This window comes from Pithys albifrons, chromosome 27, assembly GCF_047495875.1.
Source record: "Pithys albifrons albifrons isolate INPA30051 chromosome 27, PitAlb_v1, whole genome shotgun sequence".
NCBI classification, from domain to species: domain Eukaryota; kingdom Metazoa; phylum Chordata; class Aves; order Passeriformes; family Thamnophilidae; genus Pithys; species Pithys albifrons.
In genome coordinates, this window is record NC_092484.1 from 3,313,532 (window position 1) to 3,335,237 (window position 21,706).

General features: G+C 52.0%; 1 protein-coding gene across 2 annotated transcripts in view; it reads right to left on the reverse strand.

The window, feature by feature from the left end:
• The window catches only part of ZAP70 (zeta chain of T cell receptor associated protein kinase 70), a 52,934-nt gene that overhangs the window by 19,495 nt on the left and 11,733 nt on the right, over nt 1-21,706 (reverse strand). For both annotated transcript variants that reach the window (XM_071578003.1, XM_071578002.1), the window contains exon 2: nt 1,941-2,389. In XM_071578003.1, the coding sequence (XP_071434104.1) occupies nt 1,941-2,342 (402 nt within the window). In that variant the 5' untranslated portion in view covers nt 2,343-2,389. The remainder of the gene's footprint in view (nt 1-1,940; nt 2,390-21,706) is intronic.

Genomic DNA, 21,706 nt, shown 5'->3' on the forward strand with positions numbered 1-21,706 from the left:
TGTGGTGCTCCTACACCATCTCCAGACACCCCAACTTGGCAAGATCGGAGCAGTGTGGAAATCAAGTGAGGGACCCCCATTAATTTCCCCGCGTTTACACCTTCTCTAAACTGTTATTTTTCCTTTGCCAGGAGGTGGCGATGTCCTTTGTGTTACTGCCGGTGCCACGGAGCCGCTCCGGGGAGAAACAGAGAGAATCCTGCTCTGGTACAGGACACTTCTTTCTGCTCTAGAAACCCTATAGAACACTTCAATCTGCTCTAGAAACTCTCTAGAACCCCTTATTAATGGAGAAACCCTATAGAATACCTCATTCATGGAGCAATCCTGTAGTACACCTCCTTCTCCTGTGGAAACCCCATAGAACACCTCAATCTGCTCTAGAAAGCCTATAGAGCAACTCACTCATAGAGAAAACCTCTGGAACCCCTCATTCTGCCCTAAAAAACTACAGAACCCTTCATTCTGCTCTAGAAACCCTACAGAACACCTCAGTCTGCTCTAGAAACCTATAGAACCATTTATTCATATCTAGAAACCCTATAGAAGCCTTCATTCATGAACAAACCTCATAGAACCCCCTCAGTCTGCTCTAAAAACCCTACAGAACCCTTCATTCAAGGAGAAACCCTACAGAACACCTCATTCTGCTCTAGAAACCCTATAGAACACCTTACTCTGATCTAGAAACCCTGTAGAACACCCCCACCTTGCTCTAGAAACCCTCTAGAACCCCTTATTCATGGAGAACTCCGACAGAAGCCCTCATCTGCTCTAGAGACCTCACAGAACCCCTCATTCATGGAGAAACCTTACAGAACCCCTCATTCTGCTATAGAAACTCTATAGAACACCTCAATCTGCTCTAGAAACCCCATAGAACCCCTCAGCTTGCTCTAGAAGCCCTGTCAACACTTCACTCATGAAGAAACCTTCTAGAACCCTTCATTCTGCTCTAGAAACCCTATAGAACACCTTATTCTGCTCTAGAAACCCCATAGACCCCCTCATTCTGCTCCAGAAACCCTATAGAACACTTCACTCATAGAGGAACCCTCTAGAACCCCTCATTCTGCCATAGAAACCCTATAGAACACTTCACTCATAGAGGAACCCTCTAGAACCCCTCATTCTGCTCCAGGAACACTATAGAACACCTCACTCATAGAAGAACCCTCTAGAATCCTTCATTCTGCTCCAGAAACCCCATAGAACATCTCACTCATAGAGGACCCCTCTAGAACCCTTCATTCTGCCCTAGAAACCCTATAGAACACCTCACTCATAGAGGAACCCTCTAGAACCCCTCATTCTGCTCCAGGAACACTATAGAACATCTCACTCATAAAGGAACCCTCTAGAACCCCTCATTCTGCCATAGAAACCCTATAGAACACCTCACTCATAGAGGAACCCTCTAGAACCCTTCATTCTGCTCCAGAAACCCTATCGAACATCTCACTCATAGAGGAACCCTCTAGAACCCTTCATTCTGCTCCAGCAACCCTATAGAACATCTCACTCATAGAGGAGCCCTCCAGAACCCTTTGTTCTGCTCCAGAAACCCTATAGAATTCCTCACTCATAGAGGAGCCCTCCAGAATCCCTCATTCTGCCCTAGAAACCGTATAGAACACCTCACTCATAGAGGAACCCTCTAGAACTCCTCATTCTGCCCTAGAAACCCTATAGAACACGTCACTCATAGAGGAACCCTCTAGAATCCTTCATTCTGCTCCAGAAACCCTATAGAACACCTCACTCATAGAGGAACCCTCCAGAACCCTTCATTCTGCCAAGCCCCTTTGGTCCAAAAGTGGCCAAATTCAGCCATTTTTCAAAAGGCTCCACAAGGCCAATTTCCAGGCCGTTTTTCTCCGAGGACCTGGACCAAAATCCAGACTCAGAGAACCACTGAGGTCCCTCCGGCCCCCACGTACCTCCAGCCTCCAGGTCTGCCGCACGTACTCCCGCACCATGTTGTCCCTCATGCTGTCGAACACGCCGGGCTGGGGCTCCACACCCCCGGGCCGGTTGCAGGGTTTGCGGAGGACGCAGCACAGCCCGTCGGCGTCCTTGGAGTAGAACTCGCACAGCTCCTCGGGGCCGCAGTGAGCTTTGCCGCCCAGGATGGCGTAGGTGCCGTTGAGCTGCCGCTCGATGGGGTAGTGGTAGAACTGCAGGTCGCACACCACGGACAGGACGTACCCACCAAGGCTGCGCAGGCACTGGCGCAGCAGGAACAGCCCGTCCGACATCCCCGCCAGCTTCAGGTGCTCCTCGGCCTCCGAGCGGGCGATGCTGCCGTAGTAGAAGGGCAGGTGGGCAGCGGCGTCGGGCATCTCTGAGGGCTCCTGGTGTGTCCTGGGGGGCTCACGCACCGGTGGGGCTGGAGGTGGAAGAGACAATCCGTCACTGACATGGAGTTTTGTACCAATGGTTAGTTGGGGTTCAGAGTTGTAGAATCATAGAATCAGTTGGGTTGGAAGAGACCTCCAAGATCATCAAGGCCAACCCTTGATCTAACCCCACTTTGATTACCAGATCATGGCACTCAGTGCCACGTTCAGTCTTACCTTAAAAACCTCCAGGCTTGCAGAATCCACCCCCTCTCTGGGCAGCCCATTCCAATGCCTGAGCACTCTCTCTGGAAAGAACTTCTTCCTGATATCCAACCTAAACCTTCCCTGGCAGAGCTTCAGCCTGTGCCCTCTTGTCCTACTCTTGGTTGCCTGAGTCATGGAGTTTTGTACCAATGGTTAGTTGGGGTTCAGAGTTGTAGAATCACAGAATCAGTTGGGTTGGAAGAGACCTCCAAGATCATCAAGGCCAACCCTTGATCTAACCCCACTTTGATTACCAGATCATGGCACTCAGTGCCACGTCCAATCTCACCTTAAAAACCTCCAGGGATGGTGAATCCACCCCCTCTCTGGGCAGCCCATTCCAATCCCTGAGCACTCTCTCTGGAAAGAACTTCTTCCTGATATCCAACCTAAACCTTCCCTGGCAGAGCTTCAGCCTGTGCCCTCTTGTCCTACTGTTGGTTGCCTGAGTCGTGGAGTTTTGTACCAATGGTTAGTTGGGGTTCAGAGTTGTAGAATCACAGAATCATAGAATCAGTTGGGTTGGAAGAGACCTCCAAGATCATCAAGGCCAACCCTTGATCTAACCCCACTTTGATTACCAGATCATGGCACTCAGTGCCATGTCCAGTCTCACCTTAAAAACCTCCAGGGATGGGGAATCCACCCCCTCTCTGGGCAGCCCATTCCAATCCCTGAGCACTCTCTCTGGAAAGAACTTCTTCCTGATATCCAACCTAAACCTCCCCTGGCAGAGCTTAAGCCCCTGCCCTCTTGTCCTACTGTTGGTTGCCTGAGTTGTGGAGTTTTGTACCAATGGTTAGTTGGGGTTCAGAGCTGGGAAGTTTTGGAGAAATGTTTAGTTGGGGTTCAGAGTCGGGAAGTTTTGGACAAAGAGTTAGTTGGGGTTCAGAGTTGGGAAGTTTTGGAGAAATGTTTAATTGGGGTTCAGAGTCAGGAAGTTTTGGAGAAATGTTTAGTTGGGGTTCAGAGTCAGGAAGTTTTGGACAAAGAGTTGGAGTTCAGAGTCGGGAAGTTTTGGAGAAATGTTTAGTTGGGGTTCAGAGTTGTGGAGTTTTGGACAAAGAGTTGGGGTTCAGAGTCGGGGAGTTTTGGAGAAATGTTTAGTTGGGGTTCAGAGTCGGGAAGTTTTGGACAAAGAGTTGGAGTTCAGAGTTGGGAAGTTTTGGAGAAATGTTTAATTGGGGTTCAGAGTTGGGAAGTTTTGGAGAAATGTTTAATTGGGGTTCAGAGTCAGGAAGTTTTGGAGAAATGTTTAATTGGGGTTCAGAGTCGTGGAGTTTTGGACAAATGGTTAGTTGGGGTTCAGAGTTGGGAAGTTTTGGAGAAATGGTTAGTTGGGGTTCAGAGTTGGGAAGTTTTGGACAAATGGTTAGTTGGGGTTCAGAGTCATCTGTCCAGAGGTCCTTCAGCACTCGGTGGACTATCTGAGAGGTCACCTGAGCTCTCTCACTCCTGCCTCATCCTCCCCCTCTACAGCAAGGTCCTTCTTGGAGGCAGCTGGTACTAAAAGCATCAATCCCTCTCTTTTCTCGTTTCTTCTTTAGAAACGCATCTGAACATCCTCCCAAAATGTTACTTTACATGTTACTTTTACCAAGAACTCACAACCCCACACCCAGGACTTTGACCAACACACTGTGAAAAAACTAAAATCTTTTATTCCCTTTGCTTTTTCTGCCTGTTTCAGCATTTCAGAAGAGCCCTCTTAGTTCAGGTGCTTCCAGTGCTCAACCTCCTGAGAACATCACACCTCTCCCTGGACACAAACACTGTCCATACCCCCATCCTCAGCATCCCATGGGATTCCTCCACCTTGACCTGAACAGAGGTAGAAAGTTGAAGTAAAATCCACCAGACTTCGATTTAAAGACTCCAAGCACTAAAGAACACCCTGAATCCTGCAGGGAGTCACCCCAACAGTTAATTCCCTTCTCACATCCATCCCCAAGCTCTCAGCCCTTGACTTCCTACCATTTTCTCTCCAGCCCTGCTCACAATAAAAGGAAATTCTTTTGCCTCTCATGAGCTTTGTCATGGAGCTCTCTAAGGCCAGAAGCTTCAATGCAATAAGATTGAAACACGAGATGTGTAAGAAACGTTCAGGTTGCACCAAGCACAGCAAAAGGAGATACTGATACCAAGTGCTTGTGGGCAGAGAGTTGACAGGAACAAGAAGGAACCTTTCTCTAATCATCCTTTACATGGCTCTTTTCCCCCACAATACCTGACTCTGGTGGCTTCCGAATGTGGCCGACGCTTTGATGCCGTTGGCAGAAAGGGACACGCTGTTGACCAAGTGGCTGCTGAAGAGCTCTAGGGTTGTATCTACACAAGACCCTTATCTCTCCCTCGAATCATCTGAAGTCCCACCCAGAGGATGCTGACAGGGGCCAATTTGCTGTGATTAATGGAAAGATCATCGTATTTGGAGGGTCTCATTTGTTCCCTGATCTTTGGTTTTGTCGTTGCGCAGGTGACGACCCCGAAAAGATCAGAATGATCATCTCCATCCCACAAACACGTCACTGGCAGTCAGAGCAAAGAAGAAACTGGATTTGGGGGCACTTTGTCCTGGTTCATCCAATTTGACTCATTTCTTAACAGAACAGGAGAAGTTCTGTTAAGAACCCAGTGGGTTGAGTCCTCTGTGGTGGCCTCTGCTCTGAGGGAGTGGCTGGAGCTGTGCCTGGGCTGGTGGCCAGCCCTGCTGGGGCTCACCCAGCCTCCTTCACCCCTCTCAGCACCACAGTGACAGCACTGCCTCCTGCCACCCTCTGGGATCCCTGGAGCTGGGAAGGGGTTGGCTGGATACATGCCCAGCATGGACAGGAAGGGCATAAGGGCCAGGAGGAAACTGCTGAGAGGGAACCAACCCTGTTCTGCTCATCCCACAGCAGCAAAGACCCTCATGGAGCTGGATTTGTGGCAACCAAACTCTTCTGTCCTTATTTGTTTGTTGTCTCCATCATGCCCCGAAATGGCCCTGATGAGAACAGGAAGGGAGAGCAAACTCTGCCGAGGAGGCGTTTCAGCCAAGGCAGGAAACCACAACAGGAAGCCTCAGTGGTGCTCAGAGCTTGGGTGAGGGACCAGTGAAACCCTGTGAGTCTCAGCACAAATGTGGAGCCCCTTCCACCAGACCCATCAGGTGGATCAGATGGTCTTGGCTGAGCTGCCAGTCTGGAACAGGGAGGCAAAGGAAAACACTCCGTGGCTCAAACCCAGACTGGAGTCAGTGCTTGGAACCAAAGCAAACAATCCTGTGATGTCTCCAGGCACCAAACCAGCCCAGACACTGGTTCCCAGACCTGGTTCCCAAAGCAGGTGTTCCCAAGCTCAGCCTGGTCCCAGGGGCGGGCAGGTCCCAGCACTGAAGGTTTGACTCCAAAGCAGCTCCTCAATCACGTTCATGAGCTGAGGAAGAGGAAGTGCTGAGTGGGCAGTGGGAGGTCAAAGGTCTTCTCCATGTGCTGCTGATTTCCACTGCCTGCCTGGCAGGGAGGTTCAAGGATGCTGCCCCCAGACATGCTGATTCCTTCTCCTGGAAAGTCCAGGACCAAAACATCACAGCAAACAAATTGCTGAGATGGGTGAAAATGAGATGGCAGAAGTCACTGGTGACATCTGAGCTCTCACAAAATTTCCAGCTGCCCACACAGGGCCTGTTGTAAACAGGCTGCTTTTCCTCTCCAGGCACAGAGATGGGAGTGAAGAAACCCTCAGAGAGAGATGAGAATGAAGCCAGGGTTTGGTTCAGGCTGTGCCACCCATCTCATCACAAATGAACCCTGGTGGGAAATTATTCCTATTAGGAAAAACTTCCAAGTCCCCACACATGAGGGAGAGTCACCCACTGAAGTCTGAGAGTGAATCTGAACAGGGGAATTTATAACCCCTCTTAGTTTCAAAAAGTTTGTCCAACCATCCTGGCTCTTTGAATTGCCCACACACCAGTCCAGGGTCTTCTGGGCAGAGCTCAACTCCTCTTCCAAACCACAGCTCTGGTCACAGAACCACAGAATGAGGGCATCAGCTGAGTTGGAAGGACCCACAAGGACCATGGAGTCCAACTGCTGGCCCTGCAGAGCATCAGCCCCAAGAGTCACACTCTGTGCCTGAGAGGATCATCCAAATGCTCCTGGAGCTCTGTCCTTGGCACTACCTCTGGGTGGAGCTGAGCAACCCCGAACAACCTCAACAGACTTCCACAAACCTCACAGAACTTCCTTTTCCCACACTGTAAAATGCAGAGGGAAGTCAGAGCTGATTTCCTGGGCTGTTTGGATGAATGTAACAAACCAATGCCCTGAAGGAGCTGAGCAAGGACCCTCCACCACTCGTAACTTCAAGGAACAGGAGCTGATTTTTCCAGCCTGACCTCTGTCCCTGGATGTTCCTGTTGGGTTTGGGTGCTCCCCAGGTTGGACAGAGCCCTCAGGGTGCAACTCAGGCCTCCTGTGGTAATGGCCACGTTTGCAAGTTGGTGTCATGACTTGATAATCTCAGAGGTCTTTTCCAACCCAATCAATTCTATGATTCTGTGACGTGACAATCCCTTGATAAAAAACCATCACCCACGTCAACAGCAGCCGGGTCTGTGCCCCATGACACACAGGAAGGCCTGGCAGGGGGTGCCAGGGAAACAGCTCTGCATGTGGTGGCCACTTCTTTCACTTAGAGCAGACAGGAACCAACAGGAACTGGTTGGAGTTCGCAGGTTCTCAGAACCGCAGAACCACTTTGTGTCAATGCAGAGCCAGTTCCCAAAAGCACTGGGGAAACTGGGGGCAGCACTGGGGAAACTGGAGGGACCACTGGGGAAACTGGAGGCAGCACTGGGCAAACTGGAGGCAGCACTGGGCAAACTGGAGGCAGCACAGTGGAAACTGGAGGCAGCACTGGGGAAACTGGGGACAGCACTGGGCAAACTGGAGGGACCACTGGGGAAACTGGAGGCAGCACTGGGCAAACTGGAGGCAGCACTGGGCAAACTGGGGGCAGCACTGGGCAAACTGGAGGGACCACTGGGGAAACTGGAGGGACCACTGGGGAAACTGGAGGCAGCACTGGGGAAACTGGAGGGACCACTGGGCAAACTGGAGGCAGCACTGGCAAACTGGAGGCAGCACGGGGGAAACTGGAGGCAGCACTGGGGAAACTGGAGGCAGCACGGGGGAAACTGGAGGCAGAACTGGGCAAACTGGAGGGACAACTGGGGAAACCGGGGGCAGCACTGGGCAAACTGGAGGGACCACTGGGCAAACTGGAGGCAGCACTGGGCAAACTGGAGGCAGCACTGGGCCAACTGGAGGGACCACTGGGCAAACTGGAGGCAGCACTGGGGAAACTGGAAGCAGCACTGGGCAAACTGGAGGCAGCACTGGGGAAACTGGGGGCAGCACTGGACAAGCTGGAGGCAGCACTGGGGAAACTGGGGGCAGCACTGGGGAAACTGGAGGGACCACTGGGGAAACTGGAGGCACCACTGGGCAAGCTGGAGGGACCACTGGGCAAACTGGAGGCAGCACTGGGCAAACTGGGGGCAGCACTGGGGAAACTGGAGGCAGCACTGGGCAAACTGGAGGGACCACTGGGGAAACTGGAGGGACCACTGGGCAAGCTGGAGGCAGCACTGGGCAAACTGGGGGCAGCACTGGGCAAACTGGAGGCAGCACGGGGGAAACTGGAGGCAGCACGGGGCAAACTGGAGGCAGCACTGGGCAAACTGGAGGCAGCACTGGGGAAACCGGAGGCAGCACTGGGGAAACTGGAGGGACCACTGGGGAAACTGGAGGGACCACTGGGCAAACTGGAGGGACCACTGGGCAAGCTGGAGGCAGCACTGGGCAAGCTGGAGGCAGCACTGGGCAAACTGGAGGCAGCACTGGGCAAACTGGAGGCAGCACTGGCAAACTGGAGGCAGTACTGGGCAAACTGGGGGCAGCACTGGGTAAACTGGGGGCAACACTGGGGAAACTGGAGGCAGCACTGGGCAAACTGGAGGCAGGACTGGGGAAACTGGAGGCACCACTGGGCAAACTGGAGGCACCACTGGGCAAACTGGAGGCAGCACTGGGCAAACTGGGGGCAGCACTGGGGAAACTGGAGGCAGCACTGGGCAAACTGGAGGGACCACTGGGGAAACTGGAGGGACCACTGGGCAAGCTGGAGGCAGCACTGGGGAAACTGGGGGCAGCACTGGGGAAACTGGAGGGACCACTGGGGAAACTGGAGGGACCACTGGGGAAACTGGGGGCAGCACTGGGGAAACTGGAGGCAGCACTGGGGAAACTGGGGGCAGCACTGGGGAAACTGGGGGCAGCACTGGGCAAACTGGAGGCAGCACTGGGCAAACTGGAGGGACCACTGGGCAAACTGGGGGCAGCACTGGGCCAACTGGAGGGACCACTGGGCAAACTGGAGGCAGCACTGGGCAAACTGGGGGCAGCACTGGGCAAACTGGAGGCAGCACTGGGCAAGCTGGAGGCAGCACTGGGGAAACTGGAGGCAGCACTGGGCAAACTGGAGGGACCACTGGGGAAACTGGAGGGACCACTGGGCAAGCTGGAGGCAGCACTGGGGAAACTGGAGGGACCACTGGGGAAACTGGAGGGACCACTGGGGAAACTGGGGGCAGCACTGGGCAAACTGGAGGGACCACTGGGGAAACTGGAGGGACCACTGGGGAAACTGGAGGCAGCACTGGGCAAACTGGAGGCAGCACTGGGGAAACTGGAGGGACCACTGGGCAAACTGGAAGGACAACTGGGGAAACTGGGGGCAGCACTGGGCAAACTGGAGGGACCACTGGGGAAACTGGAGGGACCACTGGGCAAGCTGGAGGCAGCACTGGGGAAACTGGAGGGACCACTGGGCAAACTGGAGGCAGCACTGGCAAACTGGAGGCAGCACGGGGGAAACTGGAGGCAGCACTGGGGAAACTGGAGGCAGCACTGGGGAAACTGGGGGCAGCACTGGGCAAACTGGAGAGACCACTGGGGAAACTGGAGGCAGCATTGGGGAAACTGGAGGGACCACTGGGCAAACTGGAGGGACCACTGGGCAAACTGGAGGCAGCACTGGGCATACTGGGGCAGCACTGGCAAACTGGAGGCAGCACTGGGCATACTGGGGGCAGCACTGGGTGAACTGGAGGGACCACTGGGGAAACTGGAGGCAGCACTGGGGAAACTGGGGGCAGCACTGGGGAAACTGGAGGCAGCACTGGGCAAACTGGGGGCAGCACTGGGGAAACTGGAGGCAGCACTGGGCAAACTGGGGGCAGCACTGGGCAAACTGGAGGCAGCACTGGGGAAACTGGAGGCAGCACTGGGCAAACTGGAAGTAGCACTGGGCAAACGGGAGGCAGCACTGGGCAAACTGGAGGCAGCACTGGGGAAACTGGAGGGACCAGTGGGCAAACTGGAGGCAGCACTGGGGAAACTGGGGGCAGCACTGGGCAAACTGGGGGCAGCACTGGGCAAACTGGAGGGACCACTGGGCAAACTGGAGGCAGCACTGGGCAAACTGGAGGGACCACTGGGCAAACTGGGGGCAGCACTGGGCAAACTGGGGGCAGCACTGGGCAAACTGGAGGGACAACTGGGGAAACTGGGGGCAGCACTGGGGAAACTGGAGGGACCACTGGGCAAACTGGGGGCAGCACTGGGCAAATTGGAGGCAGCACTGGGCAAACTGGGGGCAGCACTGGGCAAACTGGGGACAGCACTGGGGAAACTGGAAGCAGCACTGGGCAAACTGGAGGCAGCACTGGGGAAACTGGGGGCAGCACTGGGCAAGCTGGAGGCAGCACTGGGGAAACTGGGGGCAGCACTGGGGAAACTGGAGGGACCACTGGGGAAACTGGGGGCAGCACTGGGCAAACTGGAGGGACCACTGGGGAAACTGGAGGCAGCACTGGGCAAACTGGAGGCAGCACTGGGGAAACTGGAGGGACCACTGGGGAAACTGGAGGCAGCACTGGGGAAACTGGAGGGACCACTGGGCAAACTGGAGGGACCACTGGGCAAACTGGAGGCAGCACTGGCAAACTGGGTTGGACTGGGCTGGACTGTCCCTTTAAGGTGGTTGGGTCACCCTGGGCTGGGGGAGATCAGGGGCAGCAGCCAGTGCTGGGGGGGGAACCCTGTGATGGGGAGCCAGAGGCACAAAGGGGGGTCAGGGGGTGCTTTGGGGGGGGTGGTGGGAGCTGCTGCTGAGGTTTGGGTAGGCCGTGTGGGGCACGGGGGTTTTAACAACTCCCTGAGTGGTGTTCGGTTATCCCTTCCCTGGATTCCATTATCCCTTCCCTGGATTCCCTTCCCAGGATTCCCCCATCCCTTCCCTGCATTCCCTCATCCCTTCCCTGTATTCCACTCAGTCCTTCCCTGGATTCCACCACTCCTTCCCTGCATTCCCTCATCCCTTCCCTGGATTCCACTCTGTCCTTCCTTGGATTCCACCACTCCTTCCCTGCATTCTCTCATCCCTTCCCTGCATTCTCTCATCCCTTCCCTGGATTCCATTATCCCTTCCCTGGATTCCCTTCCCAGGATTTCTCATCCCTTCCCTGCATTCCCTCATCCCTTCCCTGCATTCCCTCATCCCTTCCCTGCATTCCCTCATCCCTTCCCTGCATTCTCTCATCCCTTCCCTGGATTCCACTCTGTCCTTCCCTGGATTCAACCACTCATTCCCTGCATTCCCTCATCCCTTCCCTGCATTCCACTCTGTCCTTCCCTGGATTCCACCACTCCTTCCCTGGATTCCACTCTGTCCTTCCCTGGATTCAACCACTCATTCCCTGCATTCCCTCATGCCTTCCCTGTATTCCACTCTGTCCTTCCCTGGATTCCACCACTCATTCCCTGCATTCCCTCATCCCTTCCCTGGATTCCTCTCTGTCATTCCTGATCTGTGGCTGAAGATCAGAGGGGCTGAAAAATGCCTGCAGTGCCCCAGTTGCCTTTCCAAGTGACTCTCCCCGGGAGCCGCTGGCACGGGGCAGGAGGATGGCAGGAAGAGCTCCTTCCTGGAGCTCAGGCACATGTCTGGTTTCTTTTCTTTTATTTTTTTTTCAAATATCCCATACCATAAAGCTTTAAAATAGCTTTGATTCAACCTGAAATGCTTCTTAGCTCAAAGACAAAAAATTGAACTTCGGGTTGACTTGGCTGCATTTTTATTGTTCTTGATTAATATTAATAGCAATAGTAATATTTAATTTTTATTTCTTTATGTCTTTATTTAATTAATTAATTATTTCTTTTTATTTCTTTCCTTTTTTTTTTCTTGATTTATTTATTTATTTAATTCTTTATTTCTTTTTATTTCTTTCCTCTCCTTTCTTTTTTCCTTTATTTATTTATTTATTTGATTTTTAATTTCTTTTTATTCCTTTCCTTTCTTTTTTCTTTATTTATTTATTCTTTATTTATTTATTTAATTCTTTATTTCTTTTTATTTCTTTCCTTTCCTTTCTTTTTTCTTTATTTATTTATTCTTTATTTTTATTTATTTAATTCTTTATTTCTTTTTATTTCTTTCCTTTCCTTTCTTTTTTCCTTTATTTATTTATTCTTTATTTATTTATTTAATTCTTTATCCTTTTATTTATTTATTTATTTATTTAATTCTTTATTTAATTCTTTATTTCTTTTTATTTCTTTCCTTTCTTTTTTCATTTATTTATTTATTTATTTATTTATTTATTTATTTATTTTTATTTCTTTTCTTTCTTTATTTGTTCTTTATTTATTTAATTCTTTATTTCTTTTTATTTCTTTCCTTTCTCTCTCTTTCTTATTCTTTCTTTCTTTCTTTCTTTCTTTCTTTCTTTCTTTCTTTCTTTCTTTCTTTCTTTCTTTCTTTTTCTTTATTTATTCTTTATTTATTTCTTTTTATTTCTTTTCTTTCTTTCTTTCTTTCTTTCTTTCTTTCTTTCTTTCTTTCTTTCTTTCTTTCTTTCTTTCTTTCTTTCTTTCTTTTTCTTTATTTATTCTTTATTTATTTCTTTTTATTTCTTTTCTTTCTTTCTTTCTTTCTTTCTTTCTTTCTTTCTTTCTTTCTTTCTTTCTTTCTTTCTTTCTTTCTTTCTTTCTTTCTTTCTTTCTTTCTTTCTTTCTTTCTTTCTTTCTTTCTTTCTTTCTTTCTTTCTTTCTTTCTTTCTTTCTTTCTTTCTTTCTTTTCTTTCTCTTCCTTTCCTTTCCTCCTGGGCCCTGCCATCCCTGGCTGGAGCTGTTCTCCTGCCCTCCCTTCTGGCTGCTCATTAACCCCTCCCAGCTCAGCCCTTCCTGAGCCCTCAGCTCGGTGTGAGTGGGAGTTTGTGAAAGTGCAGCCTGGTGTTGTTTGTTCTCACAAACACGGTGCCTTCAGCTTGCAGATAACCATCTCCTCTGCCTCAGCACTGACTCACACCTGCCTGCAGAAACTCCACACAAAACCTGCCTGCTTTCCACCAAGGACCTTCCTGGTCTGCTCTTGGCCCTGAGGAGGTGAGTCCGTGCTGTCCCAGCACCGTCTGTGGAGCCCAGGAATGGCCCACATGGAATCAGTAAGGCTGGAAAAGACCTACAAGATCCTCTGGTCAGTCCAAGCTGTGACCAAACACCACCTTGTCCCCTAACCCAGAGCAACTGAGTGCAGGAATGTCCCACATGGAATCAGTAAGGTTGGAAAAGACCTCCAAGATCCTCTGGTTGGTCCAGCTTGTGACCAAACACCACCTTGTCCCCTAAACCAGAGCAGGAATGTCCCACATGGAATCAGTAAGGTTGGAAAAGACTTCCAAGATCCTCTGGTCCAACCTGTGACCAAACACCACCTTGTCCCCTAAACCAGAGCAGGAATGACCCACATGGAATCAGTAAGGTTGGAAAAGACCTCCAAGATCCTCTGGTCCATCCTGTGACCAAACACCACCTTGTCCCCCAGCCCAGAGCAACTGAGTGCAGGAATGTCCCATATGGAATCAGTAAGGTTGGAAAAGACCTCCAAGATCCTCTGTTTGGTCCAACCTGTGACCAAACACCACCTTGTCCCCCAGCCCAGAGCAAAGTGCAGGAATGTCCCACATGGAATCAGTAAGGCTGGAAAAGACTTCCAAGATCCTCAGGTTGGTCCAACTTGTGACCAAACACCACCTTGTCCCCTAAGCCAGAGCAACTGAGTGCAGGAATGTCCCACATGGAATCAGTAAGGTTGGAAAAGACCTCCAAGATCCTCTGTTTGGTCCAACCTGTGACCAAACACCACCTTGTCCCCCAGCCCGGAGCAACTGAGTGCAGGAATGTCCCACATGGAATCAGTAAGGCTGGAAAAGACCTACAAGACCCTCTAGTTGGTCCAAGCTGTGACCAAACACCACCTTGTCCCCTAACCCAGAGCAAAGTGCAGGAATGTCCCACATGGAATCATTAAGGTTAGAAAAGACCTCCAAGATCCTCTGGTTGGTCCAAGCTGTGACCAAACACCACCTTGTCCCCTAAACCAGAGCAGGAATGGCCCATATGGAATCAGTAAGGTTAGAAAAGACCTCCAAGATCCTCTGGTTGGTCCAACTTGTGACCAAACACCACCTTGTCCCCTAACCCAGAGCAGGAATGGCCCACATGGAATCAGTAAGGTTGGAAAAGACCTCCAAGACGCTCTGGTCAGTCCAAGATGTGACCAAACACCACCTTGTCCCCCAGCCCAGAGCAAAGTGCAGGAATGGCCCACATGGAATCAGTAAGGTTGGAAAAGACTTCCAAGATCCTCTGGTCCAGCCTGTGACCAAACACCACCCTGTGCTCCAGCCCAGAGCAAAGTGCAGGAATGGCCCACATGGACTCAGTAAGGTTGGAAAAGACCTCCAAGATCCTCTGGTTGGTCCAAGCTGTGACCAAACACCACCTTGTCCCCTAACCCAGAACAAAGTGCAGGAATGACCCACATGGAATCATTAAGGTTAGAAAAGACCTCCAAGATCCTCTGGTTGGTCCAACCTGTGACCAAACACCACCTTGTCCCCTAAACCAGAGCAGGAATGGCCCACATGGAATCAGTAAGGTTGGAAAAAGACTTCCAAGATCCTCTGGTCAGTCCAAGCTGTGACCAAACACCACCTTGTCCCTCAGCCCAGAGCAAAGTGCAGGAATGACCCACATGGAATCAGTAAGGTTAGAAAAGACCTCCAAGATCCTCTGGTTGGTCCAACTTGTGACCAAACACCACCTTGTCCCCTAAACCAGAGCAACTGAGTGCAGGAATGTCCCATATGGAATCAGTAAGGTTGGAAAAGACTTCCAAGATCCTCTGGTCCAACCTGTGACCAAACACCACCTTGTCCCCCAGCCCAGAGCAACTGAGTGCAGGAATGTCCCACATGGAATCATTAAGGTTAGAAAAGACCTCCAAGATCCTCTGGTCCATCCTGTGACCAAACACCACCTTGTCCCTCAGCCCAGAGCAAAGTGCAGGAATGACCCACATGGAATCAGTAAGGTTGGAAAAGACCTCCAAGATCCTCTGGTTGGTCCAACCTGTGACCAAACACCACCTTGTCCCCTAAACCAGAGCAACTGAGTGCAGGAATGTCCCATATGGAATCAGTAAGGTTGGAAAAGACCTACAAGATCCTCTGGTTGGTCCAACTTGTGACCAAACACCACCTTGTCCCCTAAACCAGAGCAGGAATGTCCCACATGGAATCAGTAAGGTTGGAAAAGACTTCCAAGATCCTCTGTTTGGTCCAACCTGTGACCAAACACCACCTTGTCCCCAAGCCCAGAGCAACTGAGTGCAGGAATGTCCCACATGGAATCAGTAAGGTTAGAAAAGACCTCCAAGATCCTCTGGTCCATCCTGTGACCAAACACCACCCTGTGCTCCAGCCCAGAGCAAAGTGCAGGAATGTCCCACATGGAATCAGTAAGATTGGAAAAGACCTCCAAGGTCCTCTGGTCCATCCTGTGACCAAACACCACCTTGTCCCCTAAACCAGAGCAGGAATGTCCCACATGGAATCATTAAGGTTGGAAAAGACCTCCAAGATCCTCTGGTTGGTCCAACTTGTGACCAAACACCACGTTGTCCCCTAAACCAGAGCAGGAATGGCCCACATGGAATCAGTAAGGTTGGAAAAGACTTCCAGGATCCTCTGGTCAGTCCAAGCTGTGACCAAACACCACCTTGTCCCCCAGCCCAGAGCAACTGAGTGCAGGAATGTCCCACATGGAATCAGTAAGGCTGGAAAAGACCTACAAGACCCTCTAGTTGGTCCAAGCTGTGACCAAACACCACCTTGTCCTCCAGACCAGAGCAAAGTGCAGGAATGGCCCACATGGAATCAGTAAGGTTAGAAAAGACCTCCAAGATCCTCTGGTTGGTCCAACTTGTGACCAAACACCACCTTGTCCCCTAACCCAGAGCAGGAATGGCCCACATGGAATCAGTAAGGTTAGAAAAGACCTCCAAGATCCTCTGGTTGGTCCATCCTGTGACCAAACACCACCTTGTCCCCTAACCCAGAGCAAAGTGCAGGAATGTCCCATATGGAATCAGTAAGGCTGGAAAAGACCTCCAAGATCCTCTGGTTGGTCCAACCTATGACCAAACACCACCTTGTCCCCTAACCCAGAGCAGGAATGGCCCATATGGAATCAGTAAGGTTGGAAAAGACCTCCAAGACGCTCTGGTCAGTCCAAGCTGTGACCAAACACCACCTTGTCCCCCTGCCCAGAGCAACTGAGTGCAGGAATGTCCCACATGGAATCAGTAAGGCTGGAAAAGACCTACAAGACCCTCTAGTTGGTCCAAGCTGTGACCAAACACCACCTTGTCCTCCAGCCCAGAGTGAAGTGCAGGAATGACCCACATGGAATCATTAAGGTTAGAAAAGACCTCCAAGATCCTCTGGTCCAACCTGAGACCAAACACCACCTTGTCCCCCAGCCCAGAGCAACTGAGTGCAGGAATGGCCCACATGGAATCAGTAAGGTTGGAAAAGACCTCCAAGATCCTCTGGTCCAACCTGGGACCAAACACCACCTTGACCCCCTGCCCAGAGTGCCACGTCCAGTCATTCCTCAAACACCTCCAGGGCTGAGGACTCCAAACCTCCCTGGGCAGCCCCTTTCAGTGCCTGACCACCCTTTCCATGAAGAAATTCCTCCTGATGTCCTCCTCCCTCCATTGAAGTGAAACATGGGAGCCATTTGGCCCCAGGGACAGTCCACAGTCCTTTTTGATCCAGTCTGGGCTTTGCCAAGCCCTTTGCTGGAGGGGTTTGCAGCATTAATAATATTTCTGTAGTTGGGATTGTCCAGCTTTAATTTTTCCTTGAAGAATTTGTTTTATATTATTTCTGCCACGTTCTAATCACTCTGTGTTGCCTTTTCCCATGAAGGAGCCGGGAAATTCGGAGCAGGGAGTGTGTCAATACTTCAGGATTGACACAGATGAATCCAGAGCACAAACTTGTTTCCTGTTTCCAAGGTCATGTCTGGGGGGGGGGTCTCACCTGTCTCTTAGTAAAACAGTGTTGTGTGTGTGGAAAATGGGGATGGAAAGACACATCCAAAGCCTGGGATCCCCCTGTGCTCCTCAGCACAGCAATTCAAGGGGCTCCTCCTGCACTGAAGGATCACTGGCCACAGAGTTGCCACCAATCAGAGGAATTTACCCCAAATACTTGAGGGTTTTCCCTAAAGAACAGAGTATTGGTTCCTTCTCTATAAAATATTCCTCTTCCCTAAAGTATCTTTACTATATAAATATATTTATATTTCTTTAACAGCCCTTTTGACATGAATTTTGTCCCGACAGACTGGACTTGTTTTTGGCCATTGAATCCCACACTGGTTTGGGTTGGAAGGGATTGGTTTTGGCCATTGAATCCCAAACTGGTTTGGGTTGGAAGGGACTGGTTTTGGCCATTGAATGCCAGACTGGTTTGGGTTGGAAGGGATTGGTTTTGGCCATTGAATCCCAGACTGGTTTGGGTTGGAAGGGACTGGTTTTGGCCATTGAATCCCACACTGGTTTGGGTTGGAAGGGATTGGTTTTGGCCATTGAATCCCACACTGGTTTGGTTTGGAAGGGATTGGGTTTGGCCATTGAATGCCAGACTGGTTTGGGTTGGAAGGGACTGGTTTTGACCATTGAATCCCACACTGGTTTGGGTTGGAAGGGACTGGTTTTGGCCATTGAATGCCAGACTGGTTTGGGTTGGAAGGGACTGGTTTTGGCCATTGAATGCCAGACTGGTTTGGGTTGGAAGGGACTGGTTTTGGCCATTGAATGCCAGACTGGTTTGGGTTGGAAGGGACTGGTTTTGGCCATTGAATGCCAGACTGGTTTGGGTTGGAAGGGATTGGTTTTGGCCATTAAATCCCAGACTGGTTTCGGTTGGAAGGGACTGGTTTTGGCCATTGAATGCCAGACTGGTTTGGGTTGGAAGGGATTGGTTTTGGCCATTGAATGCCAGACTGGTTTGGGTTGGAAGGGATTGGTTTTGGCCATTGAATGTCAGACTGGTTTGGGTTGGAAGGGACTGGTTTTGGCCATTGAATGCCAGACTGGTTTGGGTTGGAAGGGATTGGTTTTGGCCATTGAATGCCAGACTGGTTTGGGTTGGAAGGGATTGGTTTTGGCCATTGAATGCCAGACTGGTTTGAGTTGGAAGGGATTGGTTTTGGCCATTGAATGCCAGACTGGTTTGGGTTGGAAGGGATTGGTTTTGGCCATTGAATGCCAGACTGGTTTGGGTTGGAAGGGACTGGTTTTGGCCATTGAATCCCACACTGGTTTGGGTTGGAAGGGACTGGTTTTGGCCATTGAATCCCAGACTGGTTTGGGTTGGAAGGGACTGGTTTTGGCCATTGAATCCCAGACTGGTTTGGGTTGGAAGGGACTGGTTTTGGCCATTGAATCCCAAACTGGTTTGGGTTGGAAGGGATTGGTTTTGGCCATTGAATGCCAGACTGGTTTGGGTTGGAAGGGACTGGTTTTGGCCATTGAATGCCAGACTGGTTTGGGTTGGAAGGGACTGGTTTTGGCCATTGAATGCCAGACTGGTTTGGGTTGGAAGGGACTGGTTTTGGCCATTGAATGCCAGACTGGTTTGGGTTGGAAGGGACTGGTTTTGGCCATTGAATGCCAGACTGGTTTGGGTTGGAAGGGACTGGTTTTGGCCATTGAATGCCAGACTGGTTTGGGTTGGAAGGGACTGGTTTTGGCCATTGAATGCCAGACTGGTTTGGGTTGGAAGGGACTGGTTTTGGCCATTGAATCCCAAACTGGTTTGGGTTGGAAGGGATTGGTTTTGGCCATTGAATGCCAGAGTGGTTTGGGTTGGAAGGGATTGGTTTTGGCCATTGAATCCCAGACTGGTTTGGGTTGGAAGGGACTGGTTTTGGCCATTGAATCCCAGACTGGTTTGGGTTGGAAGGGATTGGTTTTGGCCATTGAGTGCCAGACTGGTTTGGGTTGGAAGGGATTGGTTTTGGCCATTGAATCCCAGAGTGGTTTGCGTTGGAAGGGATTGGGTTTGGCCATTGAATCCCAGAGTGGTTTGGGTTGGAAGGGACCTCAAAGCCCATCCAGTCCCCCCCTGCCATGGGCAGGGACACCTCCCACCACCCCAGGGTGCTCCAAGCCCTGTCCAACCTGACCTTGGACACTCCCAGGGATGGAGCAGCCACAGCTGCTCTGGACAACCTTGATGTTCAAACCTCTTGACCATCTTGTATTCCCTGAATAGATCCTGGAGTATTTATCAGACCCCAATATATAACAGAAAGAACCACATTTTTCCTCAAATGCTGCAATGAGGGGCACAGAAAATTTAACTGCCTGTGGTTCTCTGTTCAAACTCAAGCTGACATTAATATTTCAGGGACATCCAGTGCTGTGGACAGACACCCTGATTCCTGTTTCCTGCTTTGCCAGGATAGCTGGATTGGCCCTTGGAGCTGCCCCTGGTTTGCAGCAGCATCTTCTCACAAGCCAAATGCCCCTGTGAGCAGTTGCCCTCTGAAGCAGCCCTGGCATAGGGAGGTGCTGTCCCCACGTTCAGGGTGACACCCCTGTGGGACACTTTGGTGGAAAGCAAAGTCACTGCGGTGTCCTAAGGCAGCTCGTGCTCCTTTGGTGGAGGTGGATTTAGCTTGGAAGGCTCTGAAAAGACCCTGCTGAGCCTTTGTGGAGCCACTGGAGACACTCCTGGCTCCAGAGCCGTCCATGCTGAACAGCTTTTAATGAGAGTTAACACACCATTTCCTGCCTGGTACCCCCAGTGCCCCTGTGCTCTGGTTACAACGATGTCAGGATGTTTGTCCTGGGCAGGAGTGGGCACAGAGCTGTCCCTGCCCCGGGGAGTGGGCACAGAGCTGTCCCTGCCCCGGGGAGTGGGCACAGAGCTGTCACTGCCCCAGGGGGTGGGCACAGAGCTGTTCCTGCCCCAGAGAGTGGGCACAGAGCTGTTCCTGCCCCCAGGGAGTGGGCACAGAGCTGTCCCTGCCCCAGGGAGTGGGCACAGAGCTGTCCCTGCCTCCAGGGAGTGGGCACAGAGCTGTCCCTGCCCCAGAGAGTGGGCACAGAGCGGTTCCTGCCCCAGAGAGTGGGCACAGAGCTGTCCCTGCCCCCAGGAGTGGGCACAGAGCTCTTCCTGCCCCAGGGAGCGGGCACAGAGCTGTCCCTGCCCCCAGAGAGTGGGCACAGAGCTGTCCCTGCCCCCAGGGAGCGGGCACAGAGCTGTCCCTGCCCCCAGAGAGTGGGCACAGAGCTGTCACTGCCCCAGGGGGTGGGCACAGAGCTGTCCCTGCCCCAGGGAGTGAGCACAGAGCTGTCCCTGCCCCCAGGAGTGGGCACAGAGCTGTCCCTGCCCCAGGGAGTGGGCACAGAGCTGTCCCTGCCCCCAGGAGTGGGCACAGAGCTCTCCCTGCCCCCAGGGAGTGGGCACAGAGCTGTCCCTGCCCCAGGGAGCGGGCACAGAGCTGTCCCTGCCTCCAGGGAGTGGGCACAGAGCTGTCCCTGAGCCAGGGAGTGAGCCCAGAGCTCTCCCTGCCCCCAGGGAGTGGGCACAGAGCTGTCCCTGCCCCCAGGAGTGAGACCAGAGCTGTCCCTGCCCCCAGGGAGTGGGCACAGAGCTGTCCCTGCCCCGGGGAGTGGGCACAGAGCTCTCCCTGCCCCAGGGAGTGAGCCCAGACCTGTTTCTGCCCCCAGGGAGTGGGCACAGAGCTGTCCCTGCCCCAGGGAGTGGGCACAGAGCTGTTCCTGCCCCCAGGAGTGGGCACAGAGCTGTCCCTGCCCCAGAGAGTGGGCACAGAGCTGTCCCTGCCCCAGGGAGTGGGCACAGAGCTGTCCCTGCCCCCAGGAGTTGGCACAGAGCTGTCCCTGCCCCCAGGAGTGGGCACAGAGCTGTCCCTGCCCCAGGGAGTGGACAAGGAGCCAGGGAGGGGTTTGGGATGGAGCAGATGGTTCCACAGAGCAAATGACCCAAAACTGCCAGACTTGTGCAGAAGTTGAAGGAAAAGGGCTCTGCTTTTTGCTTTTTGCTCTTTGCTTTGACCTGCCCTCGCTGCACCACCTGAGGGACTGAAACAACCAGTTCCACACAACATCATGGGCCTGGAGGTTGAGTCCCAGAATCCCAGAATATGCTGAGTTGGAAGGACCCACAAGGATCATCGAGTGCAACTCCTGCCCCTGCACAGGACCAGCCCCAAGAGTCACACCCTGGGCCTGAGAGGATCATCCAAACTTCCCTTTAGTTCTGGCAGCCTTGGGGCTGTGCCCACCTCTGCTGGTCCAGAGAGCTTGGGGAGTGTCAAACTGCAGGAAGATGAAACAAGATCATTTCCTGAGGGATTGATTACGAGCTTGTGGCCACTTCCTCACCCCTTCCCTACCTACTACTGCGAGAAACAGCCCCCAGAGGGCTTTGAGAGGGCTGGTTGTGGCACATCTCCCTGGAAATGAGTTTATTATGACATGCACTGGCCTGGGGTCCTTCTGGGGGTGCTGGGCAGGTCCTTCTCTGGAAGGGTCAAACCCACCAGCGGGTTTGGTGCTGCTCTGAGCAAAGTGTCTTTCTCATCTTGCCCCCACTCCCTGCT